The sequence below is a fragment of the Eschrichtius robustus genome, chromosome 16 (genome assembly GCF_028021215.1).
Source record: "Eschrichtius robustus isolate mEscRob2 chromosome 16, mEscRob2.pri, whole genome shotgun sequence".
Classification (NCBI taxonomy): domain Eukaryota; kingdom Metazoa; phylum Chordata; class Mammalia; order Artiodactyla; family Eschrichtiidae; genus Eschrichtius; species Eschrichtius robustus.
Window position 1 is genome coordinate 3,759,519 of NC_090839.1, and position 19,381 is coordinate 3,778,899.

At 46.5% G+C, this 19,381-nt stretch overlaps 1 protein-coding gene across 1 annotated transcript in view; it reads right to left on the reverse strand.

Moving 5' to 3' along the window:
- Positions 1 to 19,381, reverse strand: part of PHACTR3 (phosphatase and actin regulator 3) — a 200,905-nt gene that overhangs the window by 53,195 nt on the left and 128,329 nt on the right. The window contains exons 5-7 of the mRNA XM_068523776.1: positions 17,415 to 17,627; positions 14,657 to 14,831; positions 13,593 to 13,840 (exon numbers count right to left, since the gene is read on the reverse strand). Coding sequence (XP_068379877.1) covers positions 13,593 to 13,840; positions 14,657 to 14,831; positions 17,415 to 17,627 — 636 coding nt within the window. The remainder of the gene's footprint in view (positions 1 to 13,592; positions 13,841 to 14,656; positions 14,832 to 17,414; positions 17,628 to 19,381) is intronic.

A 19,381-nucleotide genomic window follows, 5' to 3' on the forward strand; every position in this document is an offset into this window, starting at 1 on the left:
AACTTTTAAGGAAGAAATTATATCAGTTCTCTACAATCTCGTTCAAAGGACAGAAGCAGAGGGAGTCTTCCTCACTCATTCTATGAGGCCAGCATTACCCTAACACCAAAACCAGACAAAGACAGTACAAGAACAAAGATCAGTATCTCTCAGGAACACAGATGCAAAAATCCTTAGAAGAGTAGCAAATCGAATCCAAAAATGTATGAAGAATCATACACTACAACCAAGTGGGATTTATACCAGGTATGCAAGGCTGGTACAGCATTTGAAAGCCAATTAACATAATCCGTCACATCAACAGGCTAAAAAGGAACAATCACATGATCATATCAACTGATGCAGAAAAAGCATTTGACAAGTCCAACAACCATTTATGACTTAAAAAACTCAGTCAAGAGTGATGTCAGCAGGGAATTCCCTGGCTGTCCAGTGGCTAGGACTCTGCACTTTCACTGCCAAGGGCCTGGGTTCAATCCCTGGCTGGGGAATGACGCCAGCAGCATGGTGGATGAGACGCCCCTTTGTCTCTCCTCTTCAATCTACAACCACAGCTAAACAAAGCTGCCTCTGCCCACCATGTCAGGACACCAGAGAATTCCGTACACCTGTGCATCTGAAGGTGTGTGGACTGGGACACACAGAGGCGGCGGAACCTGGGTACAGCAGAGGTGGTACCTGTGACCCTGGAACCCCAGCCCCAGTAGCCAAGCCCACAGCCCCAGAGAACTCAGTTGCATCAGAGGAGACAGTGCACCCAACTCCAGCCTCCTGGCCACAGTGGTGCCCACGGCCACAGGGGAACACGTGGCAGTGGAGGCAGGGCCTGTGATCCATCCCGCCAGTCACAGAGGTGCCCATAAATCTGGCCCCCCTCCCTGCCTGCAGCAGCAATACCCATAAACCCCAAAACCCAGGACACGACAGAGGCACTCACGACCCTGGCTTCCCCTACCACAGTGGAGCCTGCGACTCAGGAGACCCCAGACACAGTGGAAGTGCCCGTCATCCCAGTGTCCCAGGTGGTGACCAGCAGCAGCAAGGCACCAATGACCCCAGATACACAAGCAGGGGCAACAAGGGCACCCCGGGGAGGGTGGAAAGTGCCGATTCTCAAAGGTGATCTCAGGTAAAAGAAACCAAAAACTTGTGCTATAGCACGACCTACTGGAAAAGAAAAGAAAGGCCTCTAATTTTTAACCTGTTGAATTGTTAGAATCAAGTTAAAAAAGAAAAAAAAAAAAGCTTTACCTAAAGAAAAAAGGTGTTTACTAGTTCAAATGCAACAGCAGAGGGACAACTCATCAAGTGCCAGGAAGAACCACAGTAACATTGTACCACAAAAAGAAAATGACAATTCTCCAGAAACCAAACTTAAAGTCATGGAATATTACGATATCACTGATAGAGAATTCAAAAAAGCTGTCATGAAAAAACACAATGAGCTACAAGCAAGCTCAGAAAGGCAGTTCAGTGAGATCAGGAATAAAATGAAAGAACAGAAGGAATATTTTACCAAAGAGACTGAAACTCTAAAAAAGAACCAAACGGAAATTATGGAGCTGAAGAATTCAATAAACAAGATGGAGAACACAATGAAAAGCACTGGAAATAGAGCAGACCACATGGAAGAGAGAATTAGTGAACTTGGAGATGGAAATCTAGAAATGATTCAGGTAGAAGAAGAGAGAGAATTAATATCTTAAAAAATGAGGAAATTCTATGAAAACAAAATGACTCTTTTAGGAAGGACAACATTAGGATAGTGGGTATCCCAGAGGGAGAAAAGAAGGAGAGGGGAATAGAGATATTATTTTCAAAAAATAATAGCTGAGAACACCCCAAGCCTGGGGAAGGAACTGGATATACAAGTCCATGAATCTAAAGGAACACCTAATTACCTCAGAAAAGACCTTCTTTCTCTAAGACACATTATATTAAAACTGTCAAAAGTCAATAACAAAGAAAGAATTTTAAAGGTAGCCAAAGGAAAAAGAATGATAACCTACAAAGAAACTCCCATTAAGCTACCAGCAGATTTCCCAGCAGGAACTCTATAGGCCAACAGACAGTGGAATGACATTCTCAAAATACTGAAAGAACTGTCACCCAAGAATACTCTATCCAGCAAAGTTATCATTCAGATACGAAAGAGAAATAAAGGCTTTCCCAGACAAACAAAAGCTGAAGGAGTTAGACCTGCACTAGACCTGCCTTACAAGAAATATTGAAAGGAACTCTTCTACCTGATACAAAAAGGCAAAAGTACACAAATCTTTGAGTAAGGTGCTAACAGACAGAATCAGAAATTGCAACTATATATCAGAATAGGTTTTTAAATACTTATTATAGTATAAAGGTTAAAGAGGAAAAAAGCAGTAAAAATAACTATACTACCTTCAATTTGGTAAGAAACTCACAACATAAAGAAGGATAATTTGAGACAATAAAAACATAAAACAGGAAGAGGAAAAGGATGGAAACCATACAGGCAAATGAAGATAAGATGCTATCAGCGGAAAAAGGACCATTTTATCTATGATATGCTTTATACAAACATCATGGTAAGCACAAAACATAAATCTAGAGCAGAGGCACAAAGCATAAAAAAAGAGGAAACTGAAAAAATATCATAGAACATCACCAAGCTGAAATAACAGAAACACAGGGAAAAAGAAACAATGGCGATATAGAGCTACCAGAAAACAAAAGATAAAATGGCAGTACTAAGTCCTCATCTCTCAATAATCACCCTAAATATAAAAGGATTGAACTCACCAATCAAAAGGCACAGAGCAGCTAGCTGGATAAAAAATAAGACCCAACTATATGCTGCTTCCAGGAGACCCACATCAGCTCTAAAGACAAACATAGGCTCAAAGAGAGGGTATGGAAGATGATACTACAAGCAAATAGCAGCTGAAAAGAAAGTGGATGTAGCCATACTTATATCAGACAAAATAGACTTCAAGCCAAAAAAGGGAACAAGAGACAAAGATGGACATTATATAATGATAAAGCGGACAATTCATCAAGAAGACATAACGGTTATTAACATACATGCACCTAACACAGTAGCACCAAAATATATAAAGCAATTATTAACAGGACTAAAGGAAGAAACTGACAACAACAACACAATAATAGTTAACCCCATACTTACATCTATGGATAGATCATCCAGACAGAAAGTCAATAAGCAAACAGTGGCCTTAAATGAAACATTAGACCAGATGGATTTTATAAACTTGTACAGAACATTCCATCCAAACGCAGTAGAATACACATTCTTCTCAAGTGCAGATGAAACATTCTCAAGGATAGACCATGTACTGGGACACAAAACAAAGCTCAGTAAATTTAAGAAGACTGAAACCATATCAAACATCTCTTCCGAACACAACGGTATGAAACTAAAACTCAACTACAAGAAGAAAACAGGAAAAATCACAAATATGTGGAGACTGAACAACATGCTACTGAACAACTATTGGGTCAACAAAAAAAAAATCAAAAAAGAAATTAAAATTATCTAAAGACAAATGAAAATATGGCATACTGAAATCTATGGGATGCAGCAAAAGTGGTACTAAGAGGGAAGTTTATAGCAATACAGGCCTACCTCAAGAAACATGGAAAATCTCAACAAAACAATCTAATCTTGCACACCTAAAGGAACTAGAAAAAGAAGAACAACGCCCAAAGTCAGTAGAAGGAAGGAAATAATAAAAATCAGAACAGAAATTAAAAAAATAAAATAGAGACTAAAAAGACGATAGAAAAGATCAATGAAACTAAGAGTTGGCTCTTTGAAAAGATAACTTGACAAACCTTTGGAAAGAATCACTAAGAAAAAAGAAGACTCTGATAAATAAACTCAGAAATGAAAGAGGAGAAATAATGAAAGTCACAGAAATGCAAAGGATTACAAGGATTATAAGAGAATAGCTGTACTCCCAACAAACTGGGCAACCTAGAAGAAATGAACAAATTCTTAGAATCATACAAACTTCCAAGGCTGAATCATGAAGAAACAGAAAATCTGGAAAGGCTGATCACTAGTAAGAAGATCGAAAGAGTAATTAAAAAAAAAACTTCTCCAAAAACAGAAGTCCAGGGCCAGACAGCTTCACAGGTGAATCTTACCAAACATTCAAAGATTTAATGTCTATCCTTCTCAAACTCATCCAGAAAGTTGAAGAAAATGGAACACTTCCTAAACTCGTTTTAAGAGGTCAGCATCATCCTGATACCAAAACCAGACAAAGACAACACAAAAAAAGAAAACTACAGGCCAATATTTCTGATGAACATAAACGCAAAAATCCTCAACAAAATATTAGCAAACTGAACACGTGTGCTACCTTAAAAGGATCATAAACCATGATCAAGTGGGGTTTACTCTAGGGATGCAAGGATGGTTCAACATCCACAAATCAATCAATATGATACACCACACTAACAAAATGAAGGATAAAAATCATATGATCATCTCAGTAGATGCAGAAAAAGCATATGACAAGATTCAACAGCTATTTATGAGAAAAACTCTCAACAAAATGGGTATATGAGGAATATGCCTCAACCTAATAAAGGCCACATATGACAAACAAACCCACAGCTAACATTATACTCAATAGTGGAAAACTGAAAGTTATCCCTCTAAGATCAGGAAGAAGGCAAGGGTGTCCACTCTCACCACTCTTGTTCAATGTAGTATTGAAAGTCCTAGCCAGAGAAATTAGGCAAGAAAAAGAAATGAAAGACATCCAAATTGGAAAGGAAGAAGTAAAATTGTCACTGTCTGCAGACAACATAATTTTTATGCATAGAAAATCCCAAAGACTCCACCAAAAAACTACTCAAAATAATGATTACAGTAAAGTTGCAGGGTACAAAAACAATATATGAAAATCCACTGCATTCCTATAAACTAACAATAAGCTAGCATAAAGTAAAATTAACAATTCTATTTACAATTGGTACCAAAAAAGGAGTAATTTTAATCAAGAAGGTCAAAGACTCGTACATTGAAAAATATAAGACATTGTTGAAATAAATTGAAGATACAAAGAAACAGAAAGATACTCTGTGTCCTCATTGGATTAAAAGAATTAACATTGTTAAAAAGTCCACATTACCTAAAGCAATCTACGGAGTCAATGCAATCCCTATCAAAATCCCAATGACATTTTTCACAGAAATAGAACAAAAAATTCTAAAATTTATATGGAAGCACAAAAGACCACAAATACCCAAAGCAATCCTGAGAGAAAACAACAAATCTTGAGGTATCACATGCCCTGATTTTGAACTATATTACAAAAGCCATAGTAATCAAAACAGCATGGAATTGGCAGAAAAACAGATACATAGATCAAAAAAGAACAGAATTGAGATCTTAGAAATAAACCCACATATATATGGACAAATAATTTACAACAAAAGAGCAAAGAACATACTACAGAGAAAGGACAGTATCTTCAATAAATGGTGCTGAGAAAACTGGATAGATAGATAAGAAACTAGACCACTGTCTCACACCATACACAAAAATTAACTCAAAATGGATTAAAGACTTGAATGTAAGACCTGAAACCATAAAACTCCTAGAAGAAAACATAGGCAGGATGCTCTTTTTACATCAGTCTTAGCAATATCTTTCTATGTATGTCTCCTCAAGCAAAGGAAACAAAAGCAAAAATAAACAAATAGGATTGCATCAAACTAAAAAAGCTTCTGCACAGCAAAGGAAGCCATCAACAAAACTAAAAGACAACCTACCTGATGGGAGAAGATATTTGCAAATCATACATCCAATAAGGGGTTAATATCCAAAATATATGAAGAACTCATACAACTCAACAACTCCAAAACACAAAATCTGATTGAAAAGTGGGCAGAAGATCTGAACAGACATTTTTCAAAAAAAGACATACAGATGGCCAACAGGCACATGAAAAGATGTTCAACATCACTAATTATTAGGGAAATGCAAATCAGAACTACAGTGAGATATCACTTCATGCCTGTTAGCATGGCTATTATCAGAAAAGCAAGAAATAACAAGGGTTGGAGAGGATGTGGAGAAAAGGGAACCTTTATACACAGTTGCTGAGAATGTAAGTTGGTGCAGCCACTATGGAGAACAGTATGGAGGTTCCTTTAAAAAAATAAGAATAGAATTACCATACAATCCAGCTATTCCACATCTGGTTATTTATCTGAAGAATACAAAAACACTAATTCAAAAGGATATATGCACTCCTATGTTCATCACAGTATGATTTACAATAGCCAAGAGATATGGAAACAACTTAACTGCCCATCAAGAGATGAAGGGATAAAGAAGTTGTGTACGTACATACATGCACACACACAACAGAACACTACTCAGTCATAAAAAAGATAAAATCCTGCCATTCGCAACAGCATGAATGGACCTGTAGGATATTATGCTAAGTGAGACAAGTCTGACAGAGAAAGACAAACACCAAATGAAATCACTCATGTGTGCAATATAAAAAACAAACACATAAACCAAACCAAACCAAAATGTAGATACAGAGAACAGAGTAGTGGTTACCAGAGGGAAACAAGGGGGAAGGCAAAATGGACAAAGGGGGTCAACTGTATGATAATGGATTGAAACTCAGTTTGGGGTGGTGAGCACACTGTAGTGTATGCAGAAGTAAAAATATAGTGTTGTACACGTGAAACTCATATAATGTTATAAACCAACGTTACCTCAATTAAAAAAGCCACATCAGTAAACTTAATAAAGAGGAACTTCTTCAACTTGATAAAGAATATCTACAAAAACCGAGAGCTAACAACATCCTTAATGGTGAGAAACTCAAAGCTTTCCCACTAAGATCAGGAACAAAGCAAGATGTCTTTTCCATCATTCCTTTTCATTATCATACTGGAATAGGAGCTAACGCAAAAAAGAGAAGAAAAGGAAATAAAAGGTACACAGAGTGAGAAGACATAAAACTGTCTTTGTTTTCTGATGACACAATTATCTATGTAGAAAATCCAAAAGAATCAATGAAAAACTCCTGGAACTAATCAGTGATTGTAGCAAGGTTGCAGGATACAAGGTTAATATACAAAAGTCAATTGCTTTCCATTATACCAACAATGAACAAGTGGAGTTTGAATTAAAAACATAATGCCATTATATTAACACCCCGCAAAATGAAAGTTATGTATAAATCCAACAAAATATATACAAGATCTATACGAGGAAAACTACAAAACTCTAATGAACAAAATCAAAGAAGAACCAAATAAATGGAGAGATATTCCACGTTCGTGGACAGTAAGACTGAATATTGTCAAGACGTCAGTATTTCCTAATGTGATCTATAGGTTCAATGCAATCCCAATCCAAATCCCAACAAGGTATTTTGTGGATACTGTCAGACATTCTAAAGTTTATATGGACAGGCAAAAGACTAAGAATAGCCAGCACAATACTGGAGAACAAAGTTGGAAGACTGACACTACTCGACTTAGTTTATAGTGTGGTATTGGTGAAAGAATAGACAAATACATCAATAGAACAAAATAGTGAGTTCAGAAATAGACCCCCACATAAATACAGTTAACTGATCTCTGACGAAGGAGCAAAAGCAATGCAATGAAGCAATGATAATCTTTGCACAAATGGTGCTGGAACAATTGGACATCAACATGCAAAAGAATAAAAATTAAAAATGAATCTAGACACAGAACTTTCACCTTTCACAAAAATTAACTCAAAATGGACCACAGACCGAAATGCAAAACACAACACTCTAAAAGTTCTAGATCACCTAGGAGGAAACCTAAGTGACCTTATGTATGGTAATGACTTTTAGATACAAGACGAAAGGCACACTCCAAGGAAGAAACAATTGATAAGTTGGAGTTTATTAAGTTAAAACTTCTGTTCTGTTAAAGACAATGTTGAGAGTATAAGGAGAAGAGTCATGGACCGGGAATAAATATTTGCAAAAGACACGTCTGATAAAGGAATGTCATCCAAAATATACAAAAAACTCTTAAAACTCAACAATAAAAAACCAAATCACCCAATTAAAAAAATGGTATTTATCCAAAGGAGTTGAAAACTTATACCCACACAAAAACCTGCACATGGATGTTTATAACAGCTTTAGTCATAGTTGCCAAAACTTAGAAACAACCAAGAGTTCCTTCAGTAGGTGAAGGGATAAATAAACTGGGATACAGCCAGACAGTGGAATATTATTCTGCATTAAAAAGAAATGAGGGGGTGGGGGAGGAGAGAAACAGGTGAGGGAGATTAAGAGGCACAAACTTCCAGTTAAAAAATAAATGAGCCACGGGTAGGAAATGTACAGTGTGGGGAATACAGCCAATAATTACGTGATATCTTCATATGGTGACAGATGGTAACTAGATTTATCATGGAGATCATTTTGAAATGTATAGAAATATTGAATCACTATGTTGTATACCAGGAAGTAATGTAGTGTTGTAGGTCAACTATACTTCAAAAACAAACTCATAGAAAAAGAGATCTGATTTGTGGTTACCAGAGGTGGGAGATGGAAGCAGGGGGAATTGGATGAAGGTGGTCAAAAGGTATAAACTGCCAGTTATAAGATAAATAAGTACTAGGGATGTAATGTACAACATGATAAATATGATAAATATAATTAACACTGATGTATGTTATATATGAAAGTTACTCAAAAGAGTAAATCCTAAGAGTTCTCATCACAAGGAAAAAATATTCTATTTCTTTAATTTTGTATCTATATGAGATGATGGATGTCTATTAAACTTACTGTGGCGTTTCAGGATGTATGTAAGTGAAAACCATTACGCTGTATACACCTTCAATTTACACAGCATTACGTGTCATTTATATCTCAACAAAACTGGAAGAAAAAATAAAAATAAGAAAAAAGAATTAAATATCATCTAGCCATGAAATGGCAAGGCAGAAACATAAATGTATATTATTAAGTGAAAGAAGCCAATCTGAAAAGACTACCTACTATATTATTCCAAATACGACCTTCTGGAAAAGACAAAACTATGGAGACAGTAAAAAAGATCAGTGGTTGCCAGGGGTTGGGGGGAGGGAGGGATGAACAGGCAGAGCACAGAGGATTTTCAGGGCAGTGGAACTTCTCCATATGATACTGTAAGGCTGGACACGTCATTATACATTTGTCCAAACCCATAGAATGTACAACACCAAGAATAAACTCTAACATAAATTATCGACTTTGGGTGACCGTGTGCCAGTGCAGGTTCATCAGTTGTAACAAATGCACCATCTGGAGGGGATGTTGATAATGGAGGGCGCTGTGCAGGTACGGGGCAGGGGAAGATGGGAAAAGTCTATATTTCTTCTTAATTTGCTGTGAACCTAAAATTGTTCTAAAAAACAAAATCTTTTAAAAAAAATCACCTTTGATGGACTTGAGAATGTCCCCAATTACCTGGCGCTGACTGCACATGCCCACAAAGGTACCGTGAGTGTGGACACACACAGGCTACATGCATGCAAGCCTATGTGGGAGCATAAACACACCACACGAGGCACAAACACAACAGCCTGTAATGCATCTTTGTGTTGATCGAGACATCGTATGTGCCCTGCATGGAAATCCAACGGCCAGACCCAGACTAAAGCAAATACATCTTTCACTCCAACTGGATCCAGCAGGACGGTCTTCTAGCTGATTCAGGGGCAGGGCTGCCTCGGATGGGGCCTCCACCACCTCCAGAAATTAAACCCTAATGTAGCTACTACTAGAGAATTCAGGCTGGCAAGATGTTTGATAACAAACACTTCCTGGGGTGTTCACGCTGGATGAGATGCCACCTGCAAAGGCTCCATCGACAGTGAGTTATGAGGATAAATAAATAAATACCAGTGCAGTTTCTATGGTTAATAATTGATGAGGTCCCTGACTGGCGCTTTTCTGCTTCTGCACCACAGAGATCTACAAATGACACACCAGCCGTGATGCTGGGAGCGGGGTTTGAACTCGAGAGAAGGAAATAAAAGCTGATCTTTGCCACTGTCCTACCAGGCCAAGCAGAATACGTTTATGGGCCTTTCCCACTATGAACCACTTTCCCCCAAAAGTAAGATTTATCGACTTCTCCCAGAACTGATATTGAATTTTTTTTCCTCCAAGCATGTTGCCCCAGAGATTCGTAACTTTGAGGGAGTTGCAAACACACATGAGAATATGATAAAGGCAAAGAATCTACTTTCTGCCCTGGATCTCAGGGGTTCAGGGACCCCAGATTGTGTACTGTGGCCTCAACTGCAGATGTCAGGGGTCAGTGTGTGGGCATCGGGAATCCCCAGATCTGCCTCACTGTGTGCAATGGGCCCAGCCCTCCACAGGATGCTCTTAGGGTTGGATGTGAGCCCTTGACCTTGAGCCCCAGACAACGGTGCCCACAGAAGGCCCACAAGAGGGGTGGCTTTACCTGGGTTTGCAAACAGTCAGTGCACTCCTTCCTGAGCACAGCCTGGTGGGATCCTGGGCATGTTAACAACAGCAGAGTTTCTAGAATGAGTTCCACCCTCCCTCTTCCTGTCACCACAGTCAAATGCCAAGTTCAATTAAGGACGCCGGTTTGAGAAGACAAATAACAAGAGACTCAGGTTTGCCCCACGTCCTGGGAGAAACCTCGGAGGTGGCGAAACGGCCGATCTGCCACGTGAGGCTACAGACACCATCTCCTTTCATCCCGACACCCCATCATTCACTGACATTTACTGTGTGCGTAGGGACTGGCAGAGGAGTCACTTGTTTATGCCTGCCGGCTTCCTGGAGGAAGCGGCGTTTTAAACCCCGTGCAGCCGCACACACCTCCTGCGTGGTGAGCATGGGAGCCCTGTGGTCAGGGCGTGTAAGAAGCAGGGAGGGTGCGTGGCTGGGTCCCAGGGGGCGTGGAGAGGAGACAAGCCTGGGGGACAGGGACAGGCCACGCAGGTCCTGGTGAGATCAGGGCGTTAAACCCCTCGGAAGCCACTGGAGGGATGTGAGCAAGGGGTGACGTTCCCTGACATCTGCCTGTGTGGAGGGGCTAGAACAGAGGTGATGGCGCAGGCAGGGAGCCTCGGGGGAGGCTGAGCGCAGCAGAGGAGGACTGGCCCGATGTCTTCAAGGGGGAGCCATTTGCGTGTCAGGTGCGAAGTCCAGAGAGCGGCAAGGTGGCCCCAGGCCACGGAAGGTCAGAGGCCCTGCTCACAGGGACAGGGAACGGTCTGGGTTTGGAGGCAAAGATCAAGAGCTCAGATCCAAAGATGTCAGGTCAGCCACACCTCCGAGACCCCAGGGGGACGCGCTGAGTTAACAGGGCAACCCCTCGGAGCTCGGGCCACGTGGGCTGGAGGACCTGTCGGATTGGCAGATGGTATTTAAAGCCACTCATCCCGCAGCTACTCACTGACTCCTACTTAGAACCAGGCACATGGGGACGAGGGGGTACCAGCCCACGTGGGACAGTAGTCAAACACATACATTAGGTAATCAGTAGTAATCAAATAATTGATAGACTTGTGGGGAGACAGACAACAGTCAGATAAGGACAAAAATCGGCGTAAAATTGCAACTGTGTCAAGCTCTGAAGGAAGGTTCACAGCGTTGTCATCAGAGCAGGGGAGGAGAAGGTTTGACCTGATCAGTGAGGGGTCGGGGGGCGACGCAGGCGGGGACCCGCTCAGGCCGCAGGGACAGTACCCTGGCTCCTTCCCTCGGCAGGTCTCGTCTGAGGCACGTGGAATGGTCCCACTGCTGAGGACCCGGGCATGGGGTTGGGGGTAAAAGGTCCCAGGGGCCACCTTGGCTCAACAAGAAAAGGAACATGCTACACCATCAGGGGTGACCGTGTTGGGCAGAACCCCAAAGATTGGTGCACCTGGAACCTGGGAATGTGACCTTATTTGGAAAAAAAAAAAAAAGATGTAATCTGCTTTTGCAGATGTAATTAAGGTAGGGATCTCAAAATGAGGAGATCATCCCAGATTATCCAGATGGGCCCTAACACCAATGACGAGTGCCCTTATAAGAGAAGGAGAGGACACGGAAGAGCTGATGTGAAGACGGAGGCAGAGATCAGAGCGAAGCGGCCACAAGGCAAGGACCCCTGGAGCCCCCAGCAGCTGGAAGAGGCAGGAAAGCCCCTCGCCTAGAGCCAGAGGGAGGGCGGTCCAGCAAGCAGAAGCCAGGGAGGCTCCAGACACCCGACAAGGCCCAGGGCAGCACCACCACAGAGAACTGTCCAGCCCCCAATGTCACTGGTGCCGAGGCTGAGGGACCTGCTCCAGCCCTGATCCCTGTCTACGCCAGCCATTCTCGGATGTGTCCCGCGTCACCCCATCCGGCAGGATGCTGACGGGTGTTTAAGGGAAAGGGTCCCAGGGCCAGATAAGTTTGGGAAACATCACAAGCTTCAGCCTCTCCTTAGATGTCCAGGGCCCTATGGCTGTGAGTTTCTGCCACGAAGACCCCAGATCGACTGTCTGTCAGCCTCTTCTGACCTCATGGGTGCCGTGTCACCCCGCATCTACCACGGCACACGCTCCCGAAGTGCTTCACTAGACCAGCATGGAAAAGGCCCGGAGGTATGCAAGGTCACAGGAGGGGGTGACAGCCAAGGCCAGTGTCCAGCCCTGGGCTCCTGGTCTGTCCACCTGGTCACGGTTCCCCCTGCCTGTACCCACTTAGTACCAGCCAGCTCAGGTTCAATGCCAGCCCCTTCCCGACTCTCCACCAACACCAGACCAGGTCCCCAGTGGCTCCATCCAGAGCTCTGCCTGTGGCAGTGATGGTCACCCTGAGATGCTTTCAGGAAGAACAACAACCCCTCCCTTAGGAATAATAATCCTCCCCAAAGGCCTTACAGCCATGTCCACCCTTGACCCTCCTACAAGAGACAAAGCTCAGCACAGCCCGCACCAGGACTGAGCACCGTTTTACCTTCATCATGAGGGGTCTACAATGCGCTGTCTCTCTGAGCCCCCAGATCTTCAAGGGTAAGACAGAGCAAATACTCTGACCTTCAGAACAAGTTGTGAGGACAGACACAGACCTCCAAGGGCCTCGTGAACATGTGGTCCTGAATAAACAGATGCTGCCGGGCTTATAGTATTTCTGAGATGACCGCTGGCATCAGCCCCTCTCTCCTTCCCTCCCTCCCACTTCCACCTTATCTCGCTTTCCTATTAACATTTTCTGCTACATTTTCCAAACGCTGGCCATCCGAGTGCCACCGACACCACCTCCTGCCACGTCATCCCAAGCAGTGATGCGCTCAGTCACTTACTGAGCCACTTTTGTTTTTCCAGTACACGTGAAAATGAATATGCAATTGGCAAAATAAAACAAACTCACTCAGGTCCCTCCGAACTGTGCCCTGAGCCTGCCCGCAGGCAGCCTGCTCATGAAACAAGGAGAGGGGGGTATCTCTCTCCATCACTCCCCTGCCCCCTCTGTGCTGGCGGCAGAAGTGCCCCCTCGAAGGTGGGCTTGGGTGCGTGCCTCTGGTGGGAGGTTCCCACCCCGCGGGATCCACCCTCCGCTCACCAGAGATGATGGAGTCATTCAGGGCCTCTTCGTCTTGATACAAAAGCAGGTCATCCTTGAGTTCGGAGTTCATGATCAAGTTCTCCTTGTTCTCCTCGGACTCCTTAGCCACGGTCCACTTGCCGTCCGAGGCTCCATCAAAGCTCCAAGCCTCCTCCCGCTCCTTGCCCCGCTCCACACTGCACGTCCTCGACAGCCGGACGTCCACGCGCTTCTTCGGGGACCCCTTACTGTCCCTGCCTTGGAAACTGAACCAGAAAGGCAGTTCGTGTTATACGTTGTCCAGCTTCACCTGGAAACCCTGCAAAGTCGACTTGAAGACTTACAATGGGCGTCGCAAAGACGACCCCCAAGTATGTGCAGCCGATACACAGGACAAGAAGCACCAGAGGCACACACGGCTTTGAGCCCAAGGCAAATGGCTGCTTGGAAGGTGCTGTTCTGAATGCCACAGACATGCATGTAATAAAACCCGCCAAGACTTAGAGCAGCAAATGCTCAGATCAAGGATTTCCTCAGAACTGAGCAGGGCATTTTATATGTCCAATATTTCTGCCAAGCCGCACGCGTATTCCATTGTCTGGTTTGCCCTTTGATGACTCACTTGTCCTCAGTCTACGAGGCATATGAGACCAAGAATAACAGTCAGCTTCCGAGCAGGCTTACTTGTGCTCTTGCCTGATGAAAACGGGAAGCCGTCAGAGTCCCGGGACAATGTAACGGCTACTTCTCCCTCTCGATTCTCCCCCGGGATGCTCCCACCCAACCCTGGATCCCTGGATCCTCCGGAGGAAACGCAGGGACTTTGTGGCTGGTCCCCACGGTGCACATCACCCAACTGACCCCTCCCGGAAAGTGCCAACTGAGACCAGCTACAGACCAGCTGCACAGCCCGGTGCAAAATGAAAACACGAGCTCCTTGCTCAAAAGCTAGGAATTCCAAGACGGTGACAGCAGAGCACTGAGTCCAACCCGGAGCCTGCCCCCCGTAACTGCCCCCCATAAGGTTGGCCGCAGATGGGAATGTGGGCACACAGGTCCCCCTGCCAGGGGAGGGGCCTCACCTGTCCTGGCGGTGCTTGGTGGCCAGCGCCCTGTGCAGCTCCTCGATGACTCGGCTGGGGGGCAGCGGCCGGTGGACGGTAGTGAGATGTGGGGACCCCGTGGGCGTGGAAAGCTGGCCTCGGAGAGGAGGGTCAGTACTCTTCCCGCCAGAGCCTTGGAAGAGCGTGGTCTGGCCTGGGGCGTGAGAAGAACCGACAGGAAGATAAGTCTTTGGGGTCAGGGAAGTGGGGCTTTGCTAAAACACAGGAGCCCGTGAGCAGAGAGGACGCAGGGCTCCCGGCCAGGTGAACCCACTCGTACCAGATGCCACACCATGTCGCTTCACCCCCAAAGCCGGAGACGAGCTTTGTCCCTGACCACTCCATCCTGCATCCCTGAGCTGAGCAGACAGCAGTGCCCACAGGCCCCCTGCAAGGTCTCAGGCACCGAAAGCCTCCTTCCCGTTTCTCTACTACAAACTCCTGAAGCCACACTTCCTTTTGCGGAACGTGGAAGAACTCCCCAAGCTCTACAGCCATCACTCATCCTGGACCACCACCACGGCCCCCTCTGCTTCCCCACGTCATCCGTTCACGTCCGCCGCCAAGCCTGCACCTCACCGGGGGGGGGGGGGGGCCTTCTAATCACAGCTCTCCCATTCTCCTGGGGACGAGATGTGGCCTGATGACGGCAAGTCCCAGGGCCCCGAAGGCTGCCCGTTAAACGTATTTGATATATTTTTTCCTTTTTTGGAATAGAAGTAGAGTTGGTTTACAATGTTGTGTTAGTCTCAGCTGCACAGTAAAAGTGATTCAGATAGATATACATATATAATATGTTTAACACTTAAACATATTTTGATATGTTTAAAATGTTGGCAACACATTTTCAAAATATTAAACACCACGCAGACCCAGCAAAGCAAGTCTGTGTGTGGGATTTGGGTGCAGGTGGCTCCCTGACACCTGGGGGAGGGTGGGCTGGGGGCCGCTGTGGCTATCTCAGCCCAGCGAGCACCCGGGGTGGGTGGGGAGCGCTCGGTGTGTAGCCTCGGTCCCCCTGTGCCCCAGTTAAGCCCAGATGAAGGGCCTGTCTCCTCCTCTGCTGCCACCTAGTGGCCAAGTGCTGAAGCAACTATTTCCCCCTAAAGGAAATTAAGACCAATTCGCCAAAATGCAGTCTCAGCTGTAAGAGATCCAGGCCGCAGCTCGTAACCCTTCTGCCCCCTCCCGCTCCTAACCCAGTCCCCAGACTCCTCGGTGACTTGTCAGAAAAGGTCTCCGAAGTTCAGGAGCTCCTCGCCCCTGAGGGGCTGGGGGCAGTCAGAGGAGCTGACCCAGGACTTGGGACATGGGGAGAGAGGAGGGCTCACGGGGGATGAAACAGGCCGAGGTCTGATCCTGTCTAAGCACAACGGGGACAGAGAGTCCCTGAACTAATTATACAGGAGCCAGAAGAAAGCGGGGTGGATGGTGCCTTATCCAGTGTATTTCCAACTGTCTCACGTTTCAATGGATGGAAAGGGGATTATCACACAGACTGTAACAAGATGCACATTATTTGCCTCAAAACTTTAGTCTGTGTGGCCATGTCACCCAAGGACTGAACACTCTGATTCCCAGAGATGGAGAAAGAGGCAGAAAGCAGACAAAGGGGTCAGATCGTCTGACTGTTCCTTCGATCACAGTTACCCACACTCGCTGAGCACCAGCTGTATGCAGGCACTGGGATCTGGGGGTGATGGCAGAGTTCCCTCAACTGTAAAGTGGGGACACGTTCCCTCCCCCAGAGGGGCTGGCCTCCTTGCAGTGCCTGGGGGTGGGCAGCTCCTGACAAGTGGTGAGTGGTCGTATTACAGGTGGTGGCCAAGGATTAGAGCCAAGCTGCTGAAATCTGCTATCCACTCTCATCTTCATGACCCCGCCCTCAGAGGCAGCACGCAAGGATTTACTCTGAGAAACAATCGCCTCTTTGTGAAAAGGCCTGCTTTCCCCTGAGACCTGCAGTGTCTCCTGTTTCCAGCAGGGATGGGACAAGAAATACCCAAACTTGAAAAGACAACGCCCCTACTTCCTGGGACCCTTCAGCCAGTGTGGCCAAAGCTACAGAAGGCGATGCCTTGGCGGGCCTCTGCTCAGCCGTGCTCCCCTCTCTGACCACCACCCTACAGTCCAGTGTGCATTCCTGGCTCTGCCTTGCTGGACGGAGCTCTCATGGAGATGAGCAGAGATCATGAGACAGACAGAGAGACAGAGGAAGGGGAGATGGGGAGATGGGGAGATGGGGAGATGGGGAGCGGGAGGGAGGGAGAGAAAAGAGGGGATGAGAGGGAGGGAGGGAGAGAGGAGGTAAGGAGAAGGAGACAGACAGACAGATAGACACTGTCTAAGACACTTCTAAGTCAGTGTCTTAGAAGCAGAAAGAGAAGGACAGTCAGACACCTGAATATCCAGACAGAAAGACAAAGCCCCCATCCTGGGGGCTGTGGCTACGTCTCCTGCATTCACCTTCTGGAAGAAACCTTTGAACGCTGACCCACATGTGTCTGAGGGAGCCCAAGCTGTCTTCTCCTGACAACCAGAGCTCCTCCTTGCTAAGAACTGCCCTCCTGTCTCCAGCTCTGCTCCCCTGGACCTGCCCAGAGCCCCAGAGCATCGCAGAAGCAAAGGGTGAGAACCAGCCCACAGTGGGAGCCCAGTCAGGACGGGTCGGAGGCATGGATGGATGAACGGAAGGAAAAAGGAAGCAAGGTGGATGGGTGGATGCATGTAGGCCCACCTGTGACACTTCTCGTGGTCTTGGAGCCTGCCTTGGGCGGTGGGGTGGGCAGCAGCGGGGGGCTGGGGAGCTGGCCCACGGATCTCTCCAGGGGTCTGGGAGGACTGTCCAGGGAGTCGGACCCAGCTAAGGCTTGAGAGGGCTCGTCCGTGGTAGGTGGGAGGCTGCCAGCAGCACCTGCTTCTTCATCTCTGGATGCTGACGACATCTTGGCTGGTTCAAAAGCAAAACAGAGAATTCACAAACCACAGTTCCTCTGGCTGGGGTGGGTGTGAAGACAGCAAGGGAGCTTCGGCTGGGTGGGCTTGTTATCACGGAGCAGGGTACAGAGGGGCCACCTCTCATAGACATTTGACTCCCCGTGAGTTCTACTATCAACAGAAACATCAGAAGCAGAGAGGAGGAGGAGGAGGAGGAGGGAGTGGGGAGGGAGGGAAATAACTTCAAGAGCGTGGGTGATTCTGTCCCTTTTTCCACTCAATAGGTAGTACTAAAGCTCCCACCTCACCTGGGGCTGCTGGTCACAAACACAGGCTTTGGAATCAGATGCCAGTTGGCCCCTGCACTTACTCTGTGACCTTGGATGAGTTCCTAATCTCCTGTGTCTCCATTACCTGTGGATGACATCGGACTAACAGCAAGAGTCCCTCACAGGATTGTGAGATTTAATCAAGAAGCGACAATGAGACGTGTGCCTGGCACGCTGCAGACCCTCAGATTCCGCAGTGACTGATTTTACATGCCTGGCCAACAACAGTCCTGCCCCTGAGTGAGGGCTGCGAGCTGAGTGGCAGGGGAACAGCAGGGAGCTTCAGCTTTGAGGAAGGGTCAGCCCGTCCACGGCCCCCCTCCCCTCTCCTTCCAGCTGCTGGCTCAGGCCCCTCCCCCTCCTGAAGCACTGCTCCCCCCTCCCCTGGCCTGTCCACCCCTGGGCTTTCTCCCAACCCGTCAGCCTCTCCTTTCCCCCTTCTCTCTTTATCCAGCTCGAGTTCCACCATCCATCACTCAGGAACCATCTCACCGGTACCCCCAAGCCCTCTGCCTCCCCCTTCCTTTGCATTCAGCTAACTGGGAGCACCCCACCTCTGGATGACCGTCCATCTGCCGGCTCCCGTCCCTGTGGAAGACAGACAGCGACACAGAAGTCCCAGTCCTGGCCATCTCAGGACCACCACCCTCAGGGCCCTTGGCTCTGCCCCAGCAGGCGGTCACACTGCTTCAGACCTTCTCTGTATCTCTCCTACCTGCAGCTTCTCACTCCCTCCTCCTGTGCGGCCTCACCTCCAGCTTTACAGGGGAAAATGAGCCCATCAGACCAGGGGCTGCGGGGAGCGGGGGGAGCTCAAACCCAAACCGACCATCCCCGACACACCCTTCCTTCTTCCCTGACACAAGAAGAGAGGCGGCCTCCCATCCCCACCTCAGGACCCCAGCCCCCCTGCCCGCTCAGAGCACACACCCCAGGTGCCCCGCCCCACATCGTCTAATTTCATCTTTGCAGCCACCTAAGGGGGAAGATCCTAACACCCTCTGGGAACAGCCTGACAGAGCTGGCCCCAAAGTCACCGTGTGGGATTCATCCATCAGTCAGGGAACGCTTCTGGAGGTGGCACTGTCCGCGGTGCTGACCGAGGCAGGCTTGATCACTGCCCTCACAAAGCTTCAGTGAAACTCTAGAAAGGACCGCTGCATGTCCCAGGCATCCCGCTGGCTATCACCATTTCTGTCCTTTTGGCGTCCCTGTTGGAAGCTGAAGACCTCTCAGGCCAGGCCTTTTCCCTGTGAAGCTCATGGAAATGCAGTCTTTGCCTTAGAAGGGCTGGCCCTCCCAAATCCTGATAAGCAAGATCTGAGAAAAGAAACGTCCCCTTCCCACCCACTGCAGAAGACAGAGTCAGGTTTGTATCATGAGGTTAGTCTGAGCTGAGAACAGCCACTACAAAATGCTCCTTACCTTATGCCCTGCA